The sequence below is a fragment of the Ochotona princeps genome, chromosome 7 (genome assembly GCF_030435755.1).
Source record: "Ochotona princeps isolate mOchPri1 chromosome 7, mOchPri1.hap1, whole genome shotgun sequence".
Classification (NCBI taxonomy): Eukaryota; Metazoa; Chordata; class Mammalia; order Lagomorpha; family Ochotonidae; genus Ochotona; species Ochotona princeps.
Genome location: NC_080838.1, coordinates 52,279,837 through 52,301,434, shown reverse-complemented (window position 1 = coordinate 52,301,434; position 21,598 = coordinate 52,279,837). Strand labels below are relative to the sequence as shown.

At 41.9% G+C, this 21,598-nt stretch overlaps 1 protein-coding gene across 1 annotated transcript in view; it reads right to left on the bottom strand.

The window, feature by feature from the left end:
- The window catches only part of HPGDS (hematopoietic prostaglandin D synthase), a 31,008-nt gene extending 9,683 nt beyond the window's left edge, over positions 1 to 21,325 (bottom strand). Inside the window, exons 1-3 of the mRNA XM_004590627.3 lie at positions 21,130 to 21,325; positions 10,898 to 11,039; positions 2,867 to 2,959 (exon numbers count right to left, since the gene is read on the bottom strand). Of these exons, the coding sequence (XP_004590684.1) occupies positions 2,867 to 2,959; positions 10,898 to 11,030 (226 nt within the window). The 5' untranslated portion in view covers positions 11,031 to 11,039; positions 21,130 to 21,325. The remainder of the gene's footprint in view (positions 1 to 2,866; positions 2,960 to 10,897; positions 11,040 to 21,129) is intronic.
- Between the last annotated feature and the right edge of the window lie 273 nt (positions 21,326 to 21,598).

Sequence of the window (21,598 nt, the reverse complement as noted above, 5' to 3'; positions counted from 1 at the left end):
GGGCAGTAGATCCTCAGCCTGCTTGGGTGCAACATCCACTCTCACCCAAAGTGACTTGGCAGGAGACTGGAGCTGCCGGTCCCTGAGCCAGGCACTCCTACATGAGTGGTAGTCTCTCAAGAGGTGACTTAAGCCACTGTGCCAAACTCCCACTCCTCACTGTTTATTAAAACGGTTCAATGCAAAAACACTCTCGTAGAAATGACTTCTGTGCAACTGCATAAATTTACTAAAAACTGACAATTGCACACTGACAACGGTGATCTATGCATACATGAAAGCTGTAAAAGGCGGAACGGATGTGCTAGGGAGTTCGAGTTCCTGTAAAAACAGTGTGCAGTTTTCTCTGTGGCATTCAAAGCCCGCAGTCCCTTAGAATCTGTTGCAGGTTCTCATCACCCACTTTCTCCCTGCTGTGACAGCCACACCAAAGCTTGGTGAATGGAAGGCTTCTCTCTTTCTCTCCTATCTCCTTTAATTCTTCCTTTCAAATAGGTAATCTTCAGGCCATATTTTTAGTCGAAAATGGTAGGCTCATTTCTCAGCCTCCTTTTGGATATGTCTGAGTGAGTACTTTTTTTTTTCGTTTCTAAGTTTTCTTCAACAAATCCCAAAATGCAGTCATCACACCCTACCTTATATCAACTCTTCCTTTAAAATTTTTTTAAAAAGATTTATTCTATCTGCTGGTTCACTCCCCAAGTGGTCGCAATGGCCGGAGCTAAGCCAATCCAAAGCCAGGAGCTTCTTTCAGGTCTTCCGTGCAGGTGCAGGGTCCCCAAAGGCCATCCTCTGCTGCTTTCCCAGGCCACAAGCAGGGAGCCGGATGGGAAGTGGAGCAGCCGGGATAGGAATCAGCACCTACATGGGATCTTGGCTCATACAAGGCAAGGACTTTAGCCACTAGGCTACCGGGGCTGGGACCCAAAGCTCCCTTTTTTAGTTCAACAGTTACTGAGCCCCAATAATGAGTCAGCTCCAACTGGGTTGTATTATTGTTGAATAAAAAATGATAAATTCTTTGCCCACATGGCACATTGGTTCAACTGGAGAAGACCAACATCAAGCCGAATGACCCAGCTGGAGTCAGCACTGTGGTATTCCAAGTTAAGCATGGCCTATAGCGCTGGCATCCCTCTTGGGTACTGTTTGTGTGCTCTAATGTTTCATGTTTCCAGCTGCTAATGCACCCAGGAAAACAGCAGAGGATGGCTCAAGTATGTGGGCCCATGCACCCAGGTAGGAGACCCAAATAAGACTTCTGGCTTCAGCCTGACCCACCCCCAGACATGTGGCCATTTGGTGAGTGAATAGAAGGCCTCTCTCTTTTTCTCCTACCTCCCTTTAATTCTGCCTTTCAAATAAATACAATCAATGCTTAAAAAATTATCTTCTCTCAAGGTCAAAAACTGCTGTCCAAATGCCAACAACTGTCTTGTCCTCCCTACACTGATTCAACATTCACAGGTTTACTCTATTTATCCCCTCTTCTTTGCCAAGGTCATCTGGACTACTCCCAGGAACCCCTCACCTGCTGCCCTGCAGTAACGTTGCGCTAGTGCAAGTATGATCAGATTCAGTTTCCTAAATTCACGACTGGAGCTGTGTTTCTTTCTAGGTAGCGGTCAGACCCAGCATTTCTGCTTCCGAAATAAGGCCTTGCTGGCGAGCCCTTCCAGTCAGATCCAAGGGATCTTACTAGGTGTTTTTTGTTTCTGCTTCTCCTTCATGCTGCACACTGGAAAGTCATTTCTTGTTCTCATGCCCTTTTGCCCTGACCTGGAACGCTGCCACCCAGTGGTGCTCACAGCGAGATGCCCACATGAGGCTTCCAGAATCAAAGTTTTTGGAATTGACATTGAGCTTGAGCAATGTGTATTTCAATGAGCCTCTTACTGATCCTGATGTCCTTAAATTTTGAAAAACACTGATGCACAGTTATAGGCATGCTTTATGTAAAAGACCCATTCAATTGTAATCTCCATTTGTTCTTTATTTCCAAACACCGTATTTGTTGAAATGTGCTAGTTTAGCACACACTATTGTACTTTAGTATGTGTTACTTTGTTTAATTAGAAAAAAAAACCCTGGTATTTATGGCCCAGTTTGTTTTTGATGTAACCATAACAACCATGAGGTGATGACTTAGATCATGGTGAAGGTGAGCTGAATAGGGGAACTGGTGACCCTGCAGATGGATGTGATAGAAAGAAACTTCGAAAGAATCTACAGTGGCTTTTTACATAGCTTTATATTCAGAAATACTGTGAGAGGGACAAGAGGGAAGAGAGGGTGGCGATGGAACCAGGATGGAAGAAAGGTGTCAGGCACAGGTGAGTCCTGGGCTGCACTTTTCCTTACTTCACATCGATGCCATCGGATACAGATGCTACGCTCCCCTCCCCGCAATCCAGAAATCCACACCCACATAAAGCAACTACAGATTCCGGTGTCCTCCTCCCCCATGACTAGGATGGAGGACATCCTTGAGCACATGATTTTGACAGTCCAGGGGATTTCAGCCTTTCTCCACCATATATGTCTACCATTTGTTAATTTTCTTTGATAATATAATACTGGAACGCAAGTTTGGGGTGAGACAGACCTATCCAGTGATTTCTGCTGCATTCCCCAAAGGACCTGAACAGCAAGGAGGTGTGAGCCGAGAGGGCAAATACGAAATAAACATGTTGGCTTATCGGGCAGTCGTGGAACATTAAACTGTATAAAGATGGTGCATTTATACTTCTTTAGCTTTTAATTCCATTTACATTTGTACAACAGTATTCAATCACAAATAGTGAATGCTATATATATGTGTGTGTTTTTCATTTATCAAAAACCTTAAAGATAATATATGAATTACCTGTGTTCTTGGCCAGGTATCTTGCTATTGCCAAGCTCTGGTGAAGGACAACTCCATCAACTTCCAAAATGGGAATTTTGTGAAATGGGATACCTTAAAATAAAGTGAGGGAAAAAAATCAACTTCCCAATAAAACCAAGAACTTTGATACTAATATTTTTATTGAAATTTCTGGGGGGGAGGGTTAGGAAGCATGCTTTAAAGTCACAGAATTCTTTTTGTTTTCTTAATTTTTTTTTTATTGGAAAAGAAGATCCAGAAAGAGAAGGAGATACAGAAAGATCTTCCATCTGCTGGTTCACTCCCCAGGAGGCCACAGTGGTCAGACAGAACTGAGCCAATCCAAAGCCAGGATCCATGTGCTTCTTCCGGGTCTCTGACATGGTTGCAGGAACCCAAGGCTTTGGGTCACCCTCTAGTGCTCTCCCAGGCCACCAGCAGGGAGCTGGATGGGAAGTGGAGCATCCAGAACATGAACTGGTGCCCAAATGGGATCCTGGCGTGTGCAAGATGAGGATTTAGCCACTGAGCCATCGTGCTAGGCCCAAGTCGCAGAATTCTTAAACAGTAACTCCTAAAGAAACAGTTTACAGCTTCTAGTGGAATCTTTACAATTTATGCATTTCAAAAGTTTTAGAAGACCTGCAAGAAAGTTAGGTCAGAACGCATTCTAAAATCCAAGTTTGAGATCAGGTAGGAGACCAGGCATGGGATTTAAGACACTACTTGGGACTCAAATACCAACTCAGAGCTCCTGAGTTTGGGTTGCGATCCACTCTGGCTTCAGTTTCCTGCTAACAAGTACCCTGGTGACCAAATCAGTCACTTTGCTCTGCCACCTGCATGAGAGACATAGCCTGCGTCTGAGACCCCTAGCTTCCGTCTGGTCCAGCCCCAAATGATGTGGTCATCTGGGGAGAGAGCCAGCAGACAATCTTCTCATGACTGACCCTATCTCTGTCTCTCTGCCTTTCAAATAAAGTGAAGGTAAAATTTAAAATAAATAACACTTACTACTTAAAATTTTTTTTTGATTAAAAAAACTTTCTTTTAAAGTCAAATTTTGTGGTACCAATCATAGATCATATTACCAGTTCTTTAAGAACCTTAGTCTTAGGATTATAAAGTCTTTGATTTACATTTAAGTTGTAGTAAGGAATTTAGCTAAAGTCTAGGTTGTAAGCATATAATAAGGCAATGAGCATTTTTGCAGAAATAAATGACAGATTCATGGCAAATTCTTTATTATTACTATTTACCTGTTAATTCTACATTATTTTCTTGTGCAAACCTATTACATAGTATTAAAAGTACATTTTAGAAAAATTCTAAATTGAAAAATAAAAATAATTTACCACATAATTATAGCCAACTTAGTATCTCTTTTTCTGGTATACATTCTTTTTTTTGTTAAATTTTTATTTTGAATTTTATGGTACAATTTTGTAAAGACTGGGATTCCCCCTCCAAACTCCCACCCGCCAACTTAATATCTTGTTTCTCTATATATTTAAAAGCAACTTCTTAAAATACTTCTAAATCAGTGAAAGATCATCATTTTGATAACGGACTACTTCATCATGTGAATGACCCCTATTTTCCCAATCAGGCCTTTGCTTTAGGCTTTGCAACTATTTGGGAAAGAGAGAAAAGAATAAAGCAACATATGCAATGCCATGACTCTCACACAACTACTAGAGTCAACCATGTGCCTCTCCTTCAAGGCTGTCATACACCTGCTAAGATGAACCACAGTTCACATCAGACACTAACCTGTCTTACAGTACTTACCTAGAGACTGTGCCAAGCCCTGTTCCAGGGATCTGAGGCAATGCAGGGCACAAATAAGTCACAGACAGAGCTGACTTGGATGGGGGTGGCTTCTGAACCAGAGGGTAATTCCTTGTCTAACTTGTCTAACAACCCTACGGGACTGCAGGGGGTTTCCTTGTGTCAGGTATTGTAGTCAGTATTTCACATGCTGGTTTCATCGTCTAGAACTTACAAGAAGACCTTTCTATCTCACTTTATAAATAAGGATGCAGGTGCTTCTATAAATCACCCAGGTTACACAACTCATAGGGTTTGGGGTGACACTGACAGGGTTGGAGAAAGATGTTCAAAATCTGGGCACACCCAGGGCAGAGCAGCCAATGGACAGAGACATTTGGAAACCACAGTTGATGAGGATTGGTTGAAAAGCCGTGGCACTCTTTGCTTGGAGGAGGAAAAAAAAACCTCAGTAGCCGTCTACAAGGATGGCTGAGCTATCAAATGGGAGAAGAGGCATTAACTAGCTATGAAATGTGGAAAGAGGGCCTGGCGTTGTAGCCTAACGGCTGAAGTCCTCGCCTTGAATGCATTGGAATCCCATATGGGCACCGATTCTAATCCCACAGCCCCACTTCCCATCCAGCTCCCTCCTTGTGGCCTGGGAAAGCAGTCGAGGACGCTTGCACCCACATGGGAAGCCTGGAAGAGGCTCCAGGCTCCTGGCTTCAGATCGGCTCAGCTCCAGCTGTTGTGGCTACTTGAGGAGAGCATCAACGGACAGAAGATCTTCCTCTCTGTATATCTGACTTTGCAATAAAAATAAGTAAATCTTTAAAAAAATGTGGAGTGAGAGCCAAAAAGCAATAGAAAAGAGCAGATGCTAACTCAAGACCAAGAATAATATCATTCGAACAAGAACTCTCAACAGTGGGTTGTGTTTTCTTGTGTGCTAGTACATGTTCAGCCATCAATTGAGCTTGAACCAATTTTGAAATCGCTCCCAAAAACTGGAAGATCGAATTGCTTCTAACAAAAAAAAATTAGGTAGACACATGCTACGTCCTCCACTTTTTGTTTGTGTCAAAAAACAATAGTTGTAGTGGAGGCATCACTTAGTAGGAGGTCCTGTCAAAAAGCTTTAAGGAATTTTCTGACTGACTTTGAGGTCCCAGTTTGATAGGAATGCCAGTGTAAATACTGTGGTCCTGGGAAAACGCTTTAGAATAAAGTCTATGCTTGTGATGGAGTGATGGTCCCATGCCACTCTGCACTGTTCTCGTGCCCAGAACATTGTGTTTCTGAACTGGCACCAGACACTACATAGCAGATGCTCTGTAACAGGAGCCTGGTCAGAGGGCATCTACTTGGGTGGCAGAGAAATGCAACCCAGAGGTTAAAATTGGAACACTTAGGAATGAGTGCTCTCCCTCACACCTGTGTGTGGTGGCAATCCTAGACCGTCAGGGACGGGAAGGTGGGACTGAAATTCACAGGGCTGATCAGTAAAACAAGGATGGCCCAAAACACTTCATTAAGCAGAGGTGCACCTGCGTGAGTTGATCGGAGACTCAGTTCTGAACTGTTAGCTTCACTTTGAGAATTTTCATGTAACTGTTGGCTCAGCAATGCCTTTCTCCTCCTCCAATATCTTCAATATCCTCCAAATTGCTTCCATCACGAGCATACTCAAAAAATGTTCGGAAAAATAGAATCAAAAGGCAAGCTTAATTTTGGTGCAAAAAATATCTGATAATCCAGGGGTAGAGTTTTCATAGCACACATTTTCTATGAGCTTTAGATGTGAAAAGCAGGAATCGTCTATTCCCCATTGATTAAAATGATGAATCACTGACCAGTGTATGAAAGCCATAAGGAGACACATTTTAGTTTTGTATAAGAAAGAAGTTTGTCTGTTTACTGGTGCATGTTCTTTTTCTAGAGTTTGGTTTGAAAAGTGGACCTCCTAAACTGTTTGATCCTCAGTTTCACTGACTTTTCTTTCTTTTTTTTTTTTTTTTCCATTTTCTATTTGCTTGTCCTACTATATTTTCTGGAAGATTTCCTTATTTTTATCTTTCTATTGGTTTGCTTGGATCACACTCTTAATTTTCAATAACTTTTTAAAAGCATTTGCTTTTATAGTATCCAGTTCCTATATCGGATAATTTCTCTTTCCTCTCCGGATGCTCTATAATTTTAAAGATTTTGGGGTGTGTGTGTGTGTGTGTGTGTGTGTGTACTCACTGAACCATCTTGTATCCCACAGAATTGCTTTTTCTGCCCTGTTGCTTTGTATATGCCCAGTTTCATATTAAAGACTTTCCTCAGATATCTATTGATTTTGTCTTACCATTGCTGTAATAAGAGGTCAAGAAATAAAAATCACCTGGGAGTTCAATGTGTATGGAAAGCCCTTCAGCCCAGGATAACATAACCAGCAAAGCTTTCTTTTGTAGTTGAAAATGAAATACAACTCTTCCACAATAAAGAAAAGATAAAATAATTTGCCTCTTTCAAACCTGCCCTACAAAGGATACTTCAAGATGTTCTCTTGACAGAGAAGAGGAATAGCATCCACCAAAACCAAAGGTAAATGTAAAGTACACCCTAGCAAAATGACAACAGAAGACTAAATCAATGAACAATCCATTGCTAAAATGACAGGACCAAAGTACCACCCATACATATTAACCCTGAATGTTAATGGATTAAGCTCATCAATCAAACGTGATAGATTATTAGACAGGATTAAAAAACAAAACCCATCTATTTGTTGCCTACAAGAGACACATTTCACCAAAAAAGATCAGCGGAAACTGCATCTCATGGATTTTTTTTTGTTAATTTCATCTCTTCAAAACACTTTCTTCTGATTAAATTCTTCCATGAGTCATAGATCATATAGTAGCATCATTTTCTTCAAGAAGGTTCTTGATTTTCTTTCTGCTTTCTTCAGCGACACTTTAGTCATTTAGCAGCATATTACCTAACTTCATGGTGTTTTAATTTGTTTTTTTCTTCCTGTTGTTGATATTTGTTTTGTGACTTTTCATTTAAGGGGATGTATAGTAACTGTGTAATATAGGCTATCATACCTAGCAGCATGTTATTTAACTGCATAGCATTGTAAATTTCTATTTTTCTTCCTGTATTTGATTTTTGTATTTTGGTTTTTCATTTAAGGGGATGTATAGTAACTGTGTAATGGACACTATCATATCCAGATGTGACGATACAAAGAAGTATGCATCTCTACTTTCAGAAAAAGATGGACTCCCAAAGAAGCTGTTTACTATATCTTGACAATAGGATGCTGGACTCTCTACCATTGTCCATGCACGCAATGATGGACATGTGTTGTGCATGAAGAACTATACAATAGTAATGATATAAGGGAACTCGGTTCGGGGGGAAGTTGGGAGGGGATAAGGGAAATGTTAGGGGCCTCTGGAACTGTATCATAAAATGATAATAATAATAAATAAAAGATTAAAAAAGAGAAATGCTTCGACAACACATTGGCCCAGGTACAATCCATTGACAAACTCCCATATATTGAGTATCCATTAGACATTTCCATTGGGCTGATCAGTTGTCTCAGAGAAAATTCCTCTAATTTCTGTCTGAGTGATATCAGCCTGCTTGTAGCATGCTGGTTGTAGAGCCAGCCAAAGGGGCTATGAGTCTCTCATACTGGTCTTTAGACTTTCTTTAAGTCTCTTTATTCTAACGTCTTGTCTTCAGACATGCTTGTGCTCCCAGAATCCTCTGGCGCACCCTACACTGAGTGATGTCCACGCTTCTTCCAGGATGTGTGGGGGAAGATCTGCTGCTCCTACAGCCTCTTCACCTTCTTCCAGCCAGTCCCCTATCACCTCAGCTTTTAGTCATCTGTTGCTTCTACTCACTGAGCCTTTTACAAGAACTTAGAGTGAGTCAGCTTGCTTCTCTTTGTCCCAACTTTCTTTTTGAGCTTTGCGAACCTACTTTCATTTCACTATTCTCCAAACCTTTCTTCTCACAATCAAGTTGTTTTATTGTTGTTTTGCCCTTATGGTAAAAAACGAACAAAAACACAAAACTGTAACTGTCAAATGCTTTATGTTGCTAAGGAGAGTGAAAAAAAGCAGAAAAATGTGTGATCCATCTGTCAACTTTGGCTAGGATGACCTTTTTAGTAGAAATATCCAATGTGGAGAGGGTCAACTGGAGATTGAGCTAGCTCCAGGCTCCAGCAATGGAGAGAGCAGAGAGGGCTTCACATACTAGAGAGCATTGCCAAACTGGATGGGAGATGCAGCCGAATACCAGGTGTAACCAGTGCTGCTTCACTACACCTGTTTTTTCCTTTCTTCCCCAACTAATACAACTCTGAAATGTTAGCTGAGTTATCTGTTATTCACAGTAAACTCACCAGTTTCCCTTGCAGTAGCATGTGGCCAGTGTATGACTAAGCTCTTAACAAGATAATGTAATCTGAGGTGTTCTGTAGCTATCCAGTTTTATTGTTGAAAGCAAGGGGTGTGCCATCCTATATGGATGCTGGTTCATGCATCAGCTCTCCATTTCCAGTCCTTGCTAAAAGCCTGTGAAAAGAAGATGAGGCAAGTGTATATGCCCCTGCAACCCACGTGGAAGACCCAGATGAAGCTCCTGGTATCAGCCTGGCCAGTCTTGGCTGTTGCATCTGTTTGGAGAGTGAACCAGTGGCTATAAGATATTCTCTCTCTCTCTCTCTCTCTCTCTCTCTCTCTCTCTCTCTCTCTCTCTCTCTCTCTCCCTCTGTCAAATAAATAAATCTTAAAAAAAAAAAAAGGAGGATGGCTGCTCATTGCAAAGGCCATGCCTTTTAAGGACGTGATGCTACTCATGCTTCCAAAAGACACATGGGAACTTCTTGTCAAATTGCCAGCCATCATTGTGTTATTTCCGTTGGCACTGGCTAGTGCAAAACAACTGGCTATGGAGAACTAAGCTGACTCAAGTTTAAATTAACTACTTGCTATGGTTGGGAACTGAGAAAATCACTTAAATTCTTTGTGCTTCTGGAATCCCAACTGCAAGTTATTAACAGCTGTGTGTTTCATGGCAGCTGCAGCTCTCCTCACAAAGCTCCTTACCTGCTATTGTTTATAGTTGTTCCCAAAAGAGATCTGTGCATTTTTAAAATGTATATATTTTTATTTTGAATTTTGAATTATGTGGTACAGTTTTGTATAGGCTGGGATTCCCCGCCCTCCCCCCAAACTCCCACCCCTGTCAGATTTTTCTCATTTTACACAATGGTGTAGTCCTTCATAAGGAATCATAATTCCATCAGTCTCTTATTTAAGTGTAACCTGACATTGTTGGTACAGACAATGTCAGACAGTCCAGCATCCCATTGTCTACACATGTCCAACAGTTTCATTGGGAATCCATCTTTTGTCTGGAAGCAGGGATGCATGTTCCATTATACCCCCACATCTGTATATGGTACACCCCAGCACTACGTCACTATACATTTCCATAATTGAGAAGCCATGAAACAAGGTCAACAACTGGTATGAGTTAGAACAGCCACAAGAGGGCCTGGCGGCGTGGCCTAGAGGCTAAAGTCCTCGCCTTGAACGCCCCGGGATCCCATATGGGCGCCGGTTCTAGTCCCTGCGGCTTCCACTTCGCCGGTTCCAGCTCCCTGCTTGTGGCCTGGGAAAGCAGTGGGGGACGGCCTAAAGCCTTGGGACTCTACATCTGTGTGGGAGACCCGGAAGAGGTTCCTGGTTCCCAGCTTCGGATCGGCGTGCACCGGCCTGTTGTGGCTCACTTGGGGAGTGAATCATCGGATGGAAGATCTTCCTCTCTGTCTCTCCTCCTCTGTGTATATCTGGCTGTAATAAAATGAATAAAATCTTAAAAAAAAAAAAAAAGAACAGCCACAAGAACAACAACAACAAATTACAGCACCATGAAAAAAATGCACCGCTGAGTAACCAACACATGAGTGACAAAAAGGAAATACAAAAGTCTCTTGGGAAAAATGATGCCACCATGTAATTCATGAGCCAGTGATGAATTCAACAAGAGAAAAGATATTATTTGGTGTGCCTTTCTTCGATAGAAAGTTTGCTGAGATACATGACATTGATTTAATTTGCCCAAAAAGGCTTTATCATTTAAAAGTATATAAAATGAAAACAGCTTTATTTGCTCATTTCCTTGAGGAAGGAAGAAAGATCCACAAAGTATAAATTGCCCACATTTTCCTGTGCTACTTACATGATTTGATTTCAGGCCAGTCAGTTAGTTCTATTCTGCGGTCTTCATACTTTATGTCCAAATAAGCAAATATGTAGCGGATAATTTCTGCTCTCCCTCTCATATTAAAATAAGTGAGTTTGTAGTTTGGCATGGTGTGATACTGGAAGGAGAAAAGGGAGGGATTACTCTAGGGGTCCTCAAGAGATGTCTCAACATTTTTCTTTGAGGGTGTTTTTGAGAACTGTAAAACATTTTTTTGAGATAATTAGAGCTATAAGAGGAAACTTCAAAGCCAAGATTATAAATGGCTAGCTAATAGATGAAGACTTGGGCCAGCCTGGTGCTCACAAGGTCAGCATTGCATATCACAGCCAAAGGTCAAGTCTCAGTTGCTCTGCTTCTGGCCCAGGTCCCTGCTAAAGTACCTAGGAAGATGGTAGAAATGGTCCAATCGCTTCAGCCCCTGCCACCAATGCTGGAGACCCAGATGGAGTTCCAGGTTCTTGGTCTCAGCCTGGTGCTGCCTGGTCCTTGTGCATACTGGGGAGTGACCCAGCGGATGGAAGATAGCCCTCCTCCACTCTCTTTTTTTAATAAGTAGATAATATGGGAAAAATTGACAGACATTATATCTTTCTCTTTTCCAATTCCTAATCCCACTCCTCACGATTAATTGGGACATTCTGGTGAAATAACCAAATTCAAATTTTGTTTGTAAACATCTACAAGGCTCAGAGGACTCTACAAACCAACTTCAAGGGGCAGAGGAAAAAAAATTGTGTCTTCATATATCTGCATGGCTCTCAGTCAGCTGTTAAGTATAAGGTTGACACTTTGCTTACTCTGCGCACAGAGCTGAGAGTTTGCGAGGACAGCTAGGTAGAGACTGAGAGCATAGGACCCCTCCAAGAAGAATCAGACCACGCTACAACAACGTCATCCTGTGTCTTTCACCTGTCCCTCTACCTCTCAGCATCAAAGGCTTTGAAAAGTGGATCTCCATTCTTTCTCTCTCTCTCTCTTTAAAAGATTTATTTACCTTTATTGGAAAGTCAGATATATAGAGAGGAGAGACAGAAAAGAAGATCTTCTGTCCATTGATTCACTCCCCAAGCAGCCGCAACTGCCAGAGCTGAGCCATTCCAAAGCTGGGAGCCTGGAGCCTCTTCCAGGTCTCCCACATGGGTGCAGGGTCCCAAGGCTTTGGGCCGTCCTCAACTGCTTTCCCAGGCCACAGGTAGGGAGCTGGATGGGAAGTGGGCCACCAGGATTAGAACTGGTGCCCAGCTGGGATCCTGGCAATGCAAGGTGAGGACTTTAGCTGCTAGACTACTGGTGCTGTGCCCCCTGTTCTCTTGTAATGAAGCCAGGGTGCTGGCTTTTCCTGATCTGTTTGTCACACACACACACACAAACACACACCATCTTGGACTGTCCCCTGGGTGGGACAACAATGAGCTTTCTCCTTCCTCCCTCTGGAGAGGGAAAGGCAAACTTCTGCATGTCACAGAGGTTACTACGATGGGCTCTACCAGTTAGGTGTAAGTCGTTATAATTTTGAGTTTGAGTAATTTTTTATTATGCATACATGGTTAATGATTTTGAAAATTTCTTTTTCCCACATGGGAAGCTTTGACCCTCGTACCTGAGTCACCTGCTGTCCCCCTGAATGAGCACTATCAAGAAGCCGGGTCAGGAACATTTTGGGGGCGTGGAACCTAGACACTTCAGGATGGGAGGCTGGCGCCCCGAGCAGTGTCTTGATCACTGAGCCAAGTGCCCACCCCAGTTCATGGTTTTGAAAGCACTTCTAGTGGAATGTGCTGTAATTTTATGACCCAGCCACAGAGGGAGAAAAATTTTCACTTGAAACTCAATTCTTACATTTCACTAATGCATGTCTTTGGGCTGTTAATAAAATCTGTTTGAATTTCAAAGCTGATTTTTTATAACATGGATTAGAAATTAATGAAGTTAGGCACATAATGTACTTGGCACAATGCTAAATACTTAAAAGTTATTGGCATTGATAATAATAACTTTGAACTCTTTTTCTAGAACTCAAGATTAAAAACTGAATATAACACATTAAAAGAAATCATTTTATAATTAAATGAATAAAACATACAATGGCAATAATTCAGTTAAAGGAATGAATTAAAACTAATTGCTTCTTTACTAAGAGATTCTTTCAAAGAATATTAATGGGCTGTTAGAAAAAAAGAAAAGTGCGGTTTAAGCTTCAAAATAAAGTTCCATCTGGAAGCACACCATATAAACAGTAAGCACAAATCATGAAGTCCAGTTTGCCAGATTCTGATCTTAAATTCATATTCCTGGGGCCCACTTGTGGAGCGAATGACCTAGAAATAACTGTATTGTCCAGTTCTCAATCTAGACCCTTTGTGGGGCTAGGGGAATCCCAGAGTTGGTGACTCCTAGCAAATCATCTGACCCCTGATTTTCACGTTGTGGAGTGGAGCTGGCATTTCTTATTTAGGAGCCAAGCCAGGATCAGCTTTGAGGAACAGCTGTTAAAACCTTCACCTGTGATGTTGGCATTCCACATGAGTGCTGGTTTGAGTCCTAGCTGCTCCACTTCCAACCCAGCTCCCTACTAATGTGCTTGGGAAAGCAGTGGAAAATGGCCCAAGTGCTTGAGTCCCTGCACCCATATGGATGACCCAGAGGAAGCTCCTGGCTTCAGTCGAGTCCCATTCTGGCCACCGTAGCCATTTGGGGGTGAATCACAAATGGAAGATTGTGCTCCTCCTTCCTCTGTCATTCTGCCTTTCAAATAAATTTAACAAATAAATCTTTAAACAAACAAAACCACCAAACATCCCTCAATCATTTTGTGTCCTTGCCCTATGCCTATTAACAAGTCCAGACCCCACCCAAGTGAAATGGGCATATACCACCTATAAAACATGTGTGGGAACATTCAATGAAAAGACACTCATCTAAACAAACAGATATTTCAATTTCACAACTAAAAATTCCCTGGGAGTAGAAAAATATATTTGTGAAGAAGTTCCAATTCAGGGCACTAAAAGAAATACTGACAGAATAATGGGACTATTCTCCAAGTTACTTGACAATGTGAAGTTTTTACATAAAGAGTGGAAAAGATATACAAGCATAGAAACAGTAAATAGCAAATATGACTGATAAAGCTACTTCTGAAAAAAAATTTTATGCATCATACTTAAGGCATCGTTCTCTAAGAAAAGCATAATTGTTGTTATTCCTTGATATGTTTATTTTAAATCCCCAAGGAAGAAAAGCCTATTCATTGAAGATGTCATTCTCAGTTGTAACATCTGTTTAAATGTGGTACAGTGGATTAAGCCACCACTTGCATGCTGACTTCACACATCAACGCACTGTTCAAGTTCTGTTTGCTCCGCTTCTGATCCAGCTCTCCACTAATGCACTTGGGAGATCAGTGGATGCTAGTTCAAGTGCTTTGGGCTCCTCCACCCATATGGGAGACCTGGATGGAGCCCCTGATTATTGGTTGTGGCCTGTTGTAGCCGCGGTTGTTGCAACTATTTCAGAGAGAACCTGCAGATAGAAGATGTTTCTCTGTCTTGCCCCTCCTCTCTGTCGCTCTGCCTTTGGAATAAATAACTAAATCAATCTTTGAAGAGCATTTTACATAAGCTTCTGAGACTTTTTCTTATAGGTCAATTATTTGCATAGCACAAAGTAATTATTTTTCTTGACAAACATGCATAGATGCATAAATCTATTATGATTAGAACTAAAACTTAAAGAAGTATCTCTAGGGTCCAGTACAATAGCCTAGTGGCTAAGGTCTTCGCCTTGCATGCACCTGGATTGCATATGGTCACTGGTTATAAACCTGGAGGCCCTGCCTTCCATCCAGCTCCTGTCTATGCCATGGAAAAGCAGTTGAGGATGGTCTAAAGCCTTGGGACCCTGCACCCATGTGGGAGACCTGCAAGAGGCTCCGGGTTCCCAGCTTTGGAACGGCTCAGCTCTGGTCATTGCGGCCACTTGTGGAGTCAATCAACCAATGGAAGGTCTTCCTCTCTGTCTCTACTCCACCCTGTATATCTGAGTTTACAATAAAAATAAATCTTTTTTAAAAATTAATGTATCTTTTACTCATTCAGGCAAAAAGCACATAAGTATCAGCATCTATTTCCAGAATAGTGCATGAAAACAAAACGTTGCTTTTGTTGTTAATTTGCACCTAGGCCATTTTTTTCTACTATATTTTGAACAAATAAGAAAGACATTTTAAAAATTTCAGCATAGCTTGGAAGCTATCTATTCTCCGGAAACATATCTTAAATCTAAGATTTGGCCCAGGTCCGTGGACCTCTGACAAATGCTTATCTTTTCTTCTGGAACATTCTTTCAAGAGTCATAATTCATTAATGAAGCTATACTTTCGCATTACATTCCTTTAGTTTCTTGCATCATTGTACTTTCTATAGAGAAATAAGTCTGGTTCCTTGATGTCAACAGCTACCCTATTCCAAACTTGGAAAATATTGTTTTTTAGATTATATGCACATACTTTCATAACATGAAAAACAAGTAAAGATAAGTGCAGCTGTCTCGGGGTTTAAGCCTTGCCAGCAGGCTCCAAGATCACCCAGGGTGAGGCGACAGTGTTCTTTGGTCGAGGAACCACTGGAGACAAGCTGCTGAAGAATGTCTCTTTCTTGAGCATGAGTTCCATGGTTTTAAAGGTTAAGGAAAGGAAAGGAAGAGTAGGAGGGGGTTTTCAGGCCCCCTAGCCCAATTGTGATTGGCTAAAGGCACACCTAGTTCCTGTTGACTTTCCAATCATGTCAGAGGTCACATTCCATATGCAGGGCTGGAAGTTGTGTGGTAGGCCAGGGCAGGTAAGTTCTAAGTCATGTTCACCAGGTACAGGTAGCAGGCAGAGACCTTGGGGTGGGGGGGGGAGATTGCTACACAGCTGTAAACATTCACTGATTCTTTATTATGTAAAGCTTTGCATAAAAATGGACAGAAGGAATTTCAAGTAAATGCTTGTAGGGTCAATAAAAACCAGTAAGGAAATCCAGTTAACACTCAGGAGAGCCACAGAGGGTGCGGTCAAGAATATGACCTTATCTTCTCATTAAAAAAAAAAAAAGATGTGTTTATTTTATTGGAAAGGAAGATATACAGAGAGGAAGATCTTCCATCCTTTTCACTCCCCAAGCAGCCGCAAGGGCTGAAGTTGAGCTGATCCGAAGCCAGGATCCCAGATCCCAAAGGTATGGGCTGTCCTCAACTCCTTACTCAGGCCGCAAGCAGGGAGTTGGATGGGAGCCGGGATTAAAATCGGTGCCCTTATGGGATCCTGATGTGTGCAAGGCGAGGTACATAACTACTATGTTATTGCTCTGTGCCCTCTCCTCACATTTTAAAAATTGTTTATTTATGTATTTGAAAGGCAGAAGGAGAAATACACACACACACACAACACACACTGAGAAAGAGTTCTTCCATCCACTGCTTCCCTCCCCAGTGGCTGCATATGGCTGTGTCCAGACCAGGTCAAAACAAGGAACCGGGGGCTCCATTTGGGTCCTGGTATTTGGAGGGCAGGAACAAAAGCACTCTTTCACTATTTTCCCAGGTCATTCCATAAAGTCAGAACAGAAGTGGAGCAGTGGGGAAGCTGGCATTATAGCATAGTGGATAAAGCTGCTACCTGCAATGCTGGCCTTTTTTTTTTTTTAAGATTTATTTATATTCATCGAAAGGTGGATATACAGAGAGGAGGAGAGACAGAGAGGAAGATCTTCCGGTCCGTGGCTCACTCCCCAAGTGACCGCAAGTGGCCATTGCTGTGCCAATCCGAAGTCAGGAGCCCAGATTCTCTTCCAGGTCTCGCACATGGGTGTAGGGTCCCAAGGCTTTGGGCCGTCCTTCACTGCTTTCCCAGGCCACAAGCAGGGAGCTGGATGGGAACAGGGGCCACCAGGATTAGAACAGGTGCCCAGCTGGGATCCTGGGCATGTGCAAGGCAAGGACTTTAACCACTATGCTATCATGCCAGGCCAATGCTGGCCTTTTCTGTGGGTACCTGATGTGTCTCAAATGCAAATTTTCTGAGAGAAGGAGAGACAGAAAGATCTATTGTCCACTGGTTCACCCCCCAAATGGCCACAATGGCCAGAGCTGAGCCAATCTAAAGCTAGGAGCCAGCTGCTCCTTCCAGGTCTCCCACACAAGTGCACGGTCCCAAGGCTTTGGGCCATCCCCTACTGCTTTCCCAGACCACAGGCAGGGAATTGGATGTGAAGTAAAGCAGCCAGGGCATGAACCAGTATCCATATGGAATCCCAGATTGCGCAAGGGCAGGATTAGCCAATTGGGCCATCATGCTGGGTCCCTTGTTTCACACTTTGGTTGCCTCACCTCTAAAATGACAATGACACTTGTGTATGTAGCGTGCCACTGCAGTGCCTGACACGTGGAATACATGCAAAAGGATGGAGAAAGATGAAAGGAGGATAGGAAGGAGTGTGGGAAGGCAGGAAGAGAGCAGATGGCTCCCGTCCCAGAGGAGGCGGTGTTGCCATTTGGGGTAATATTATTGGCGCCGGCTCCCTGGGATCATGGTACTTGATAAGGTCGTCCTGCTGCAAACACATAAGGATGGAAAACAAAATATCCAAAGGAAAATCAAGGAATGTATAGTTAGGCTTAGAAGCAAGATAAACATAACCCAGATCAAAACACACTGAAGCAAAATGCTTAAGTAACCAGGACCTCCGGCTCCGAGGCAGCGGTGGCCAGCTGGAGGCTAAGCTTCTTCCGAGTACAAGAGAATAAAAGTCCTTCGCACAGGTGGGAGCTTCCAAGATGTGTTCCATAAAACCAGGGCCTGATGGGCCACTCGACATCATTGTAACAGAGCAAGGGCTCCACGGCTGCCACCTGTGGCACCAGAATCCCAGCACAGCACCAGTTCAGTCCCAGCTGCTCCACTTCTGATCCAGCTCTCCCCTGCGTCTATGGGAGGCCCACCAAAGCTCCGGGCTCCTGGCTTTGGATTGGTCTACCTCCAGCCTTTGCAGCCATTTGGGGAGTGAACCCACTCATGGAAGGTCTCTCTCTATTTCACCTTCTCTCTGCAAATCTGCTCTTCAAATAAAAATAAATAGATCTTTGAAAAAAGAAATTACATTAATGGAGTAAAAGGTTTAAACTATATACCCTACTATCATCTCAGTAGACAGTAAGTGATAAAAAAAGAAAAAAAATACTTTAGTGAATGTCAAAAAGAAAAAAAATCTTTTGTTAAAGTTACTGAGTTTGAGGTTCAGAAGGGGGTAGCTTTCTGCAATTCAGCACAGCAGAAAATTTGTTTAACCCAATGAAGAATCTATGCTTAAGATGTAGCCCAATTCTACGTGATGATGAAGCTTTTCCGTTCGTGTCAGGGGTAACACTAATCCCATATTAGTCCTGCTATTCAGCACAGTCTAGGATAACCTAGTTAACTCAATAACAACAATTTTATCTTATGATAATGTTTAAGAAGTAGCAAGGAAGAGATAAAACTGCCCTTTTTGCAATCCAACTAATTATCTGCATTTGAAACTCAAAACAAGCCACGCAAATCTGATTTTCAACTGCAGATGGGGTGTAGGCCTTTGGACTAACAGTTAATGTGAATGCGACTCCAATTTCCTGCTATTGCCGACCACGGCCACAAGGAGGCAGCAGTAATGGCTCAAGTAATTGGGTTCCTGCCACTAACAAGGGAGACTTGGATTAGGTTCCTTGCTCATGAAGCATTTCTAGAGCAAACCTGCAAACCAGATTCTGTCTCTGTCTCTGTCTCTCAACTCAATCAATCCATCATACTTTAAAAAAACCAAAGTTTCAAATGGAAATACTGAGCACCAAAATAACCAAAACAAATTAAGAGGATATAAAGGAAGGACATAACCTACCAAATAGCAACACTCATATAAAAAGACCTGGAATGGAGCTAAGGTGATGTGTGTGTAGGATCAGATCTATGAAGCCATGCCTGGCTTCTAGGACAGAGCGTCGTATTTGAGTATATCACAGACCTGACTACAGTGCAAACAGAGAGAAAAGTGGTTCTGAGACAATAGAGGAAAATAAACATAATTCCACCAGAACTTCACACATTCATAAGATTCGCATTTAGACTGTTTGGATCTGACTTGCCTACATGTGTGTTGACTAGCCCAGGAGATCTCCAATGTCTTGGGAATTTTTCTTAAATTTCCTATTAGTTTTCTATCTGAACCCATCCACTGTCAGTTGTGTAAGAATCTCACATGGGAATGTTGCATTTGTTTCCCAAAGGGATACAGAAACATGCATTAAAACAATTGATCATGCTTGAAAATCTCCTTGACCCTTAAAACTAACCGCTGGTTCACTCAACACCATAAAGAAAGGCATGAAATTAAGTATAGTATATATAGTAAAGAGGCCACTTACAATTCTGTATGAAATATAAGACACACAGTTTTTCAAAACACCCTGAATAGAAACCCCCATACATAAACTCCACTAGATATAGCCGTCAACCTCAGAAGATTTTGAACATAAGCTAAATGGCAAATACTTGTGTTTTTGAAAGTTCAATCTTGGAAATTTTTGCTCTTTCTCTTGGGTGTGTGGTTATTTTTACTTTAAATAATACTGACATATTTCAACTGCTAAGCAACAAAAACATCAGTCTCTCAATCCCAGGGGCAACTTTAACAAGGTCATCCACAAAATACTCACTATCATAATCAAACTGTTTACATTGGACTAAGCTGGTCATCTACCAAGAACATCTCTGTAAGGTCATAATATAATAAAAAAAGTGTCTTAAAAATTCAAGTCCTCTGTGTCTGACCAGTAGGAACAACATAAAATTAACTTGCTGGAACAGCAGTCAGTTGCAGTGTTAGCCACCTTGACAAAGAGCACAGCAACTAGGAGGGAGATAGTATTTGTGGGACCGAGTTTAATGACTACAGTACTTACAAGTAAGGAATTAAATATTTGCCATTTTACAATCCATCCCAAAACACCGGCCAAATTGAGCTCTTCCTCTTAAAAAAAAAGACATCGATATTGAAACAGACTTGGGAATTCCACATCCTCACACAGTCTTTATATACTTAGTAACTGTGCATAACCTGGGAGTCTGATGTACAAAAACAAAGGTTGCTTGTGAATTTGCTAACAGCTCTTCTTTGCTACATCTTAACTTGTTTGATAATAAATCTATGTAAAGTGTACTGGCACAGGTCACAGTGTCTGCCCTCCCAGTGACTGTTTACAAAATGCAAAAACTGTATTCCGACCACATTCTTGTGAAGTACTGAAGTGTGCATCGGAATTTCAGGCACACATTGCCATGAAATAACAGCTCTCTTGGTCCTGACAGTTAGTGGTTAAGAAAAATGTTAATTTTCCTCACTTCACAGGACACCTGGACATTCCTAATCCAGTTCTGGAAAAGCTGCCCAGATTAGAGGTAAATTCTAAAACAAAATAGAGAAAGAAGAGTTTTGGTTAACTGGTTAGGTTATTGATATAAACAAAACACTGGATGTTTAATTTTGAATCAGCACACAGCTATGTCTGTTTTTCTAACAGAGATCTCTGAGAAATAAAACTGAATGCTACTTTGAATGGGTGCCTCATATTAGAGGAAAAGCAAGAAAAATAATTGACATATCCCTCAGGAATGATGAGTTCAAATGTCTAGCCTAGAGCGAACTTCTGGAGCTGTCTCTGAAACCAAATGATTTTAGAATGTGATTCTTGGCGAAACACAGAGATACCCACACAGCATTCTGTAAGATAATCAAAAACATTGTCAATAAATTCCCTGGAGTTTAAAAAGAAGAAAAAGAAATTAAGCATGAAATGAAATTCTTTTCAACTTTGAAAGATCACTTGGGGAAAACTCTGGAAGAAATCACAACCCCTGATCAGGACAGAATTTTGTTTTAGTACTTGTCCACTCTTTTAAAAAATTCATTTAAACGGGGTTTAAAAAAAAACTCATGTGTTTGTATTTCTCATAGAAATTACCACTGGATTTTTACATAACCATGAACTGAAATGAGAGTCAGGAAAATGGAAAAATAGGTCACAAAACAACCACTCAGTCACAGACAGGACATACCAGTAATACAAGCTAAACTTTCAAGAATAAAGAATATCTAATTTTCAAAGCCTGCATAGAGCTCGGCAGTATGACTTACTTATGTGTCGGCTCTGGGGTCTCTGGTCTCTTCTGTGGATGAGGATGTGGCTGCAGCTCGGTTTTTGTGATGAGTGATAGTCACCGCCAATGACTAAAGCAGCCACTTCAGTTCCACTTCATCTCTTCTCTCAATCCTTAGATGAAATGTGAATGTCCTACCTGTCCTACATGTGTAAGCCTGCCAAAACTGAGATGCCTTCACACGGCACAAGATCTGTGTGTGAATAATCCAAGAGGTTTGCGTGCAGGCTAAATTCAAAGTTACAGGTGCATCTGTGTGCTTACTGCTCTGTGCCCATCTACTCCTAGTCAGTCGCCATGAGCTCCTGGAGCAGAGGAAACCAGGGGCCCAAATACACATTCCTTAAGATCCACACAGAAATGGTTTCCTTCTTTTAACCAGGTGTCCTCGGAGAGTCGTCTGCCGCCACCTCTCACCAGAACACACTTCCCAGCCTCTGTGTGTG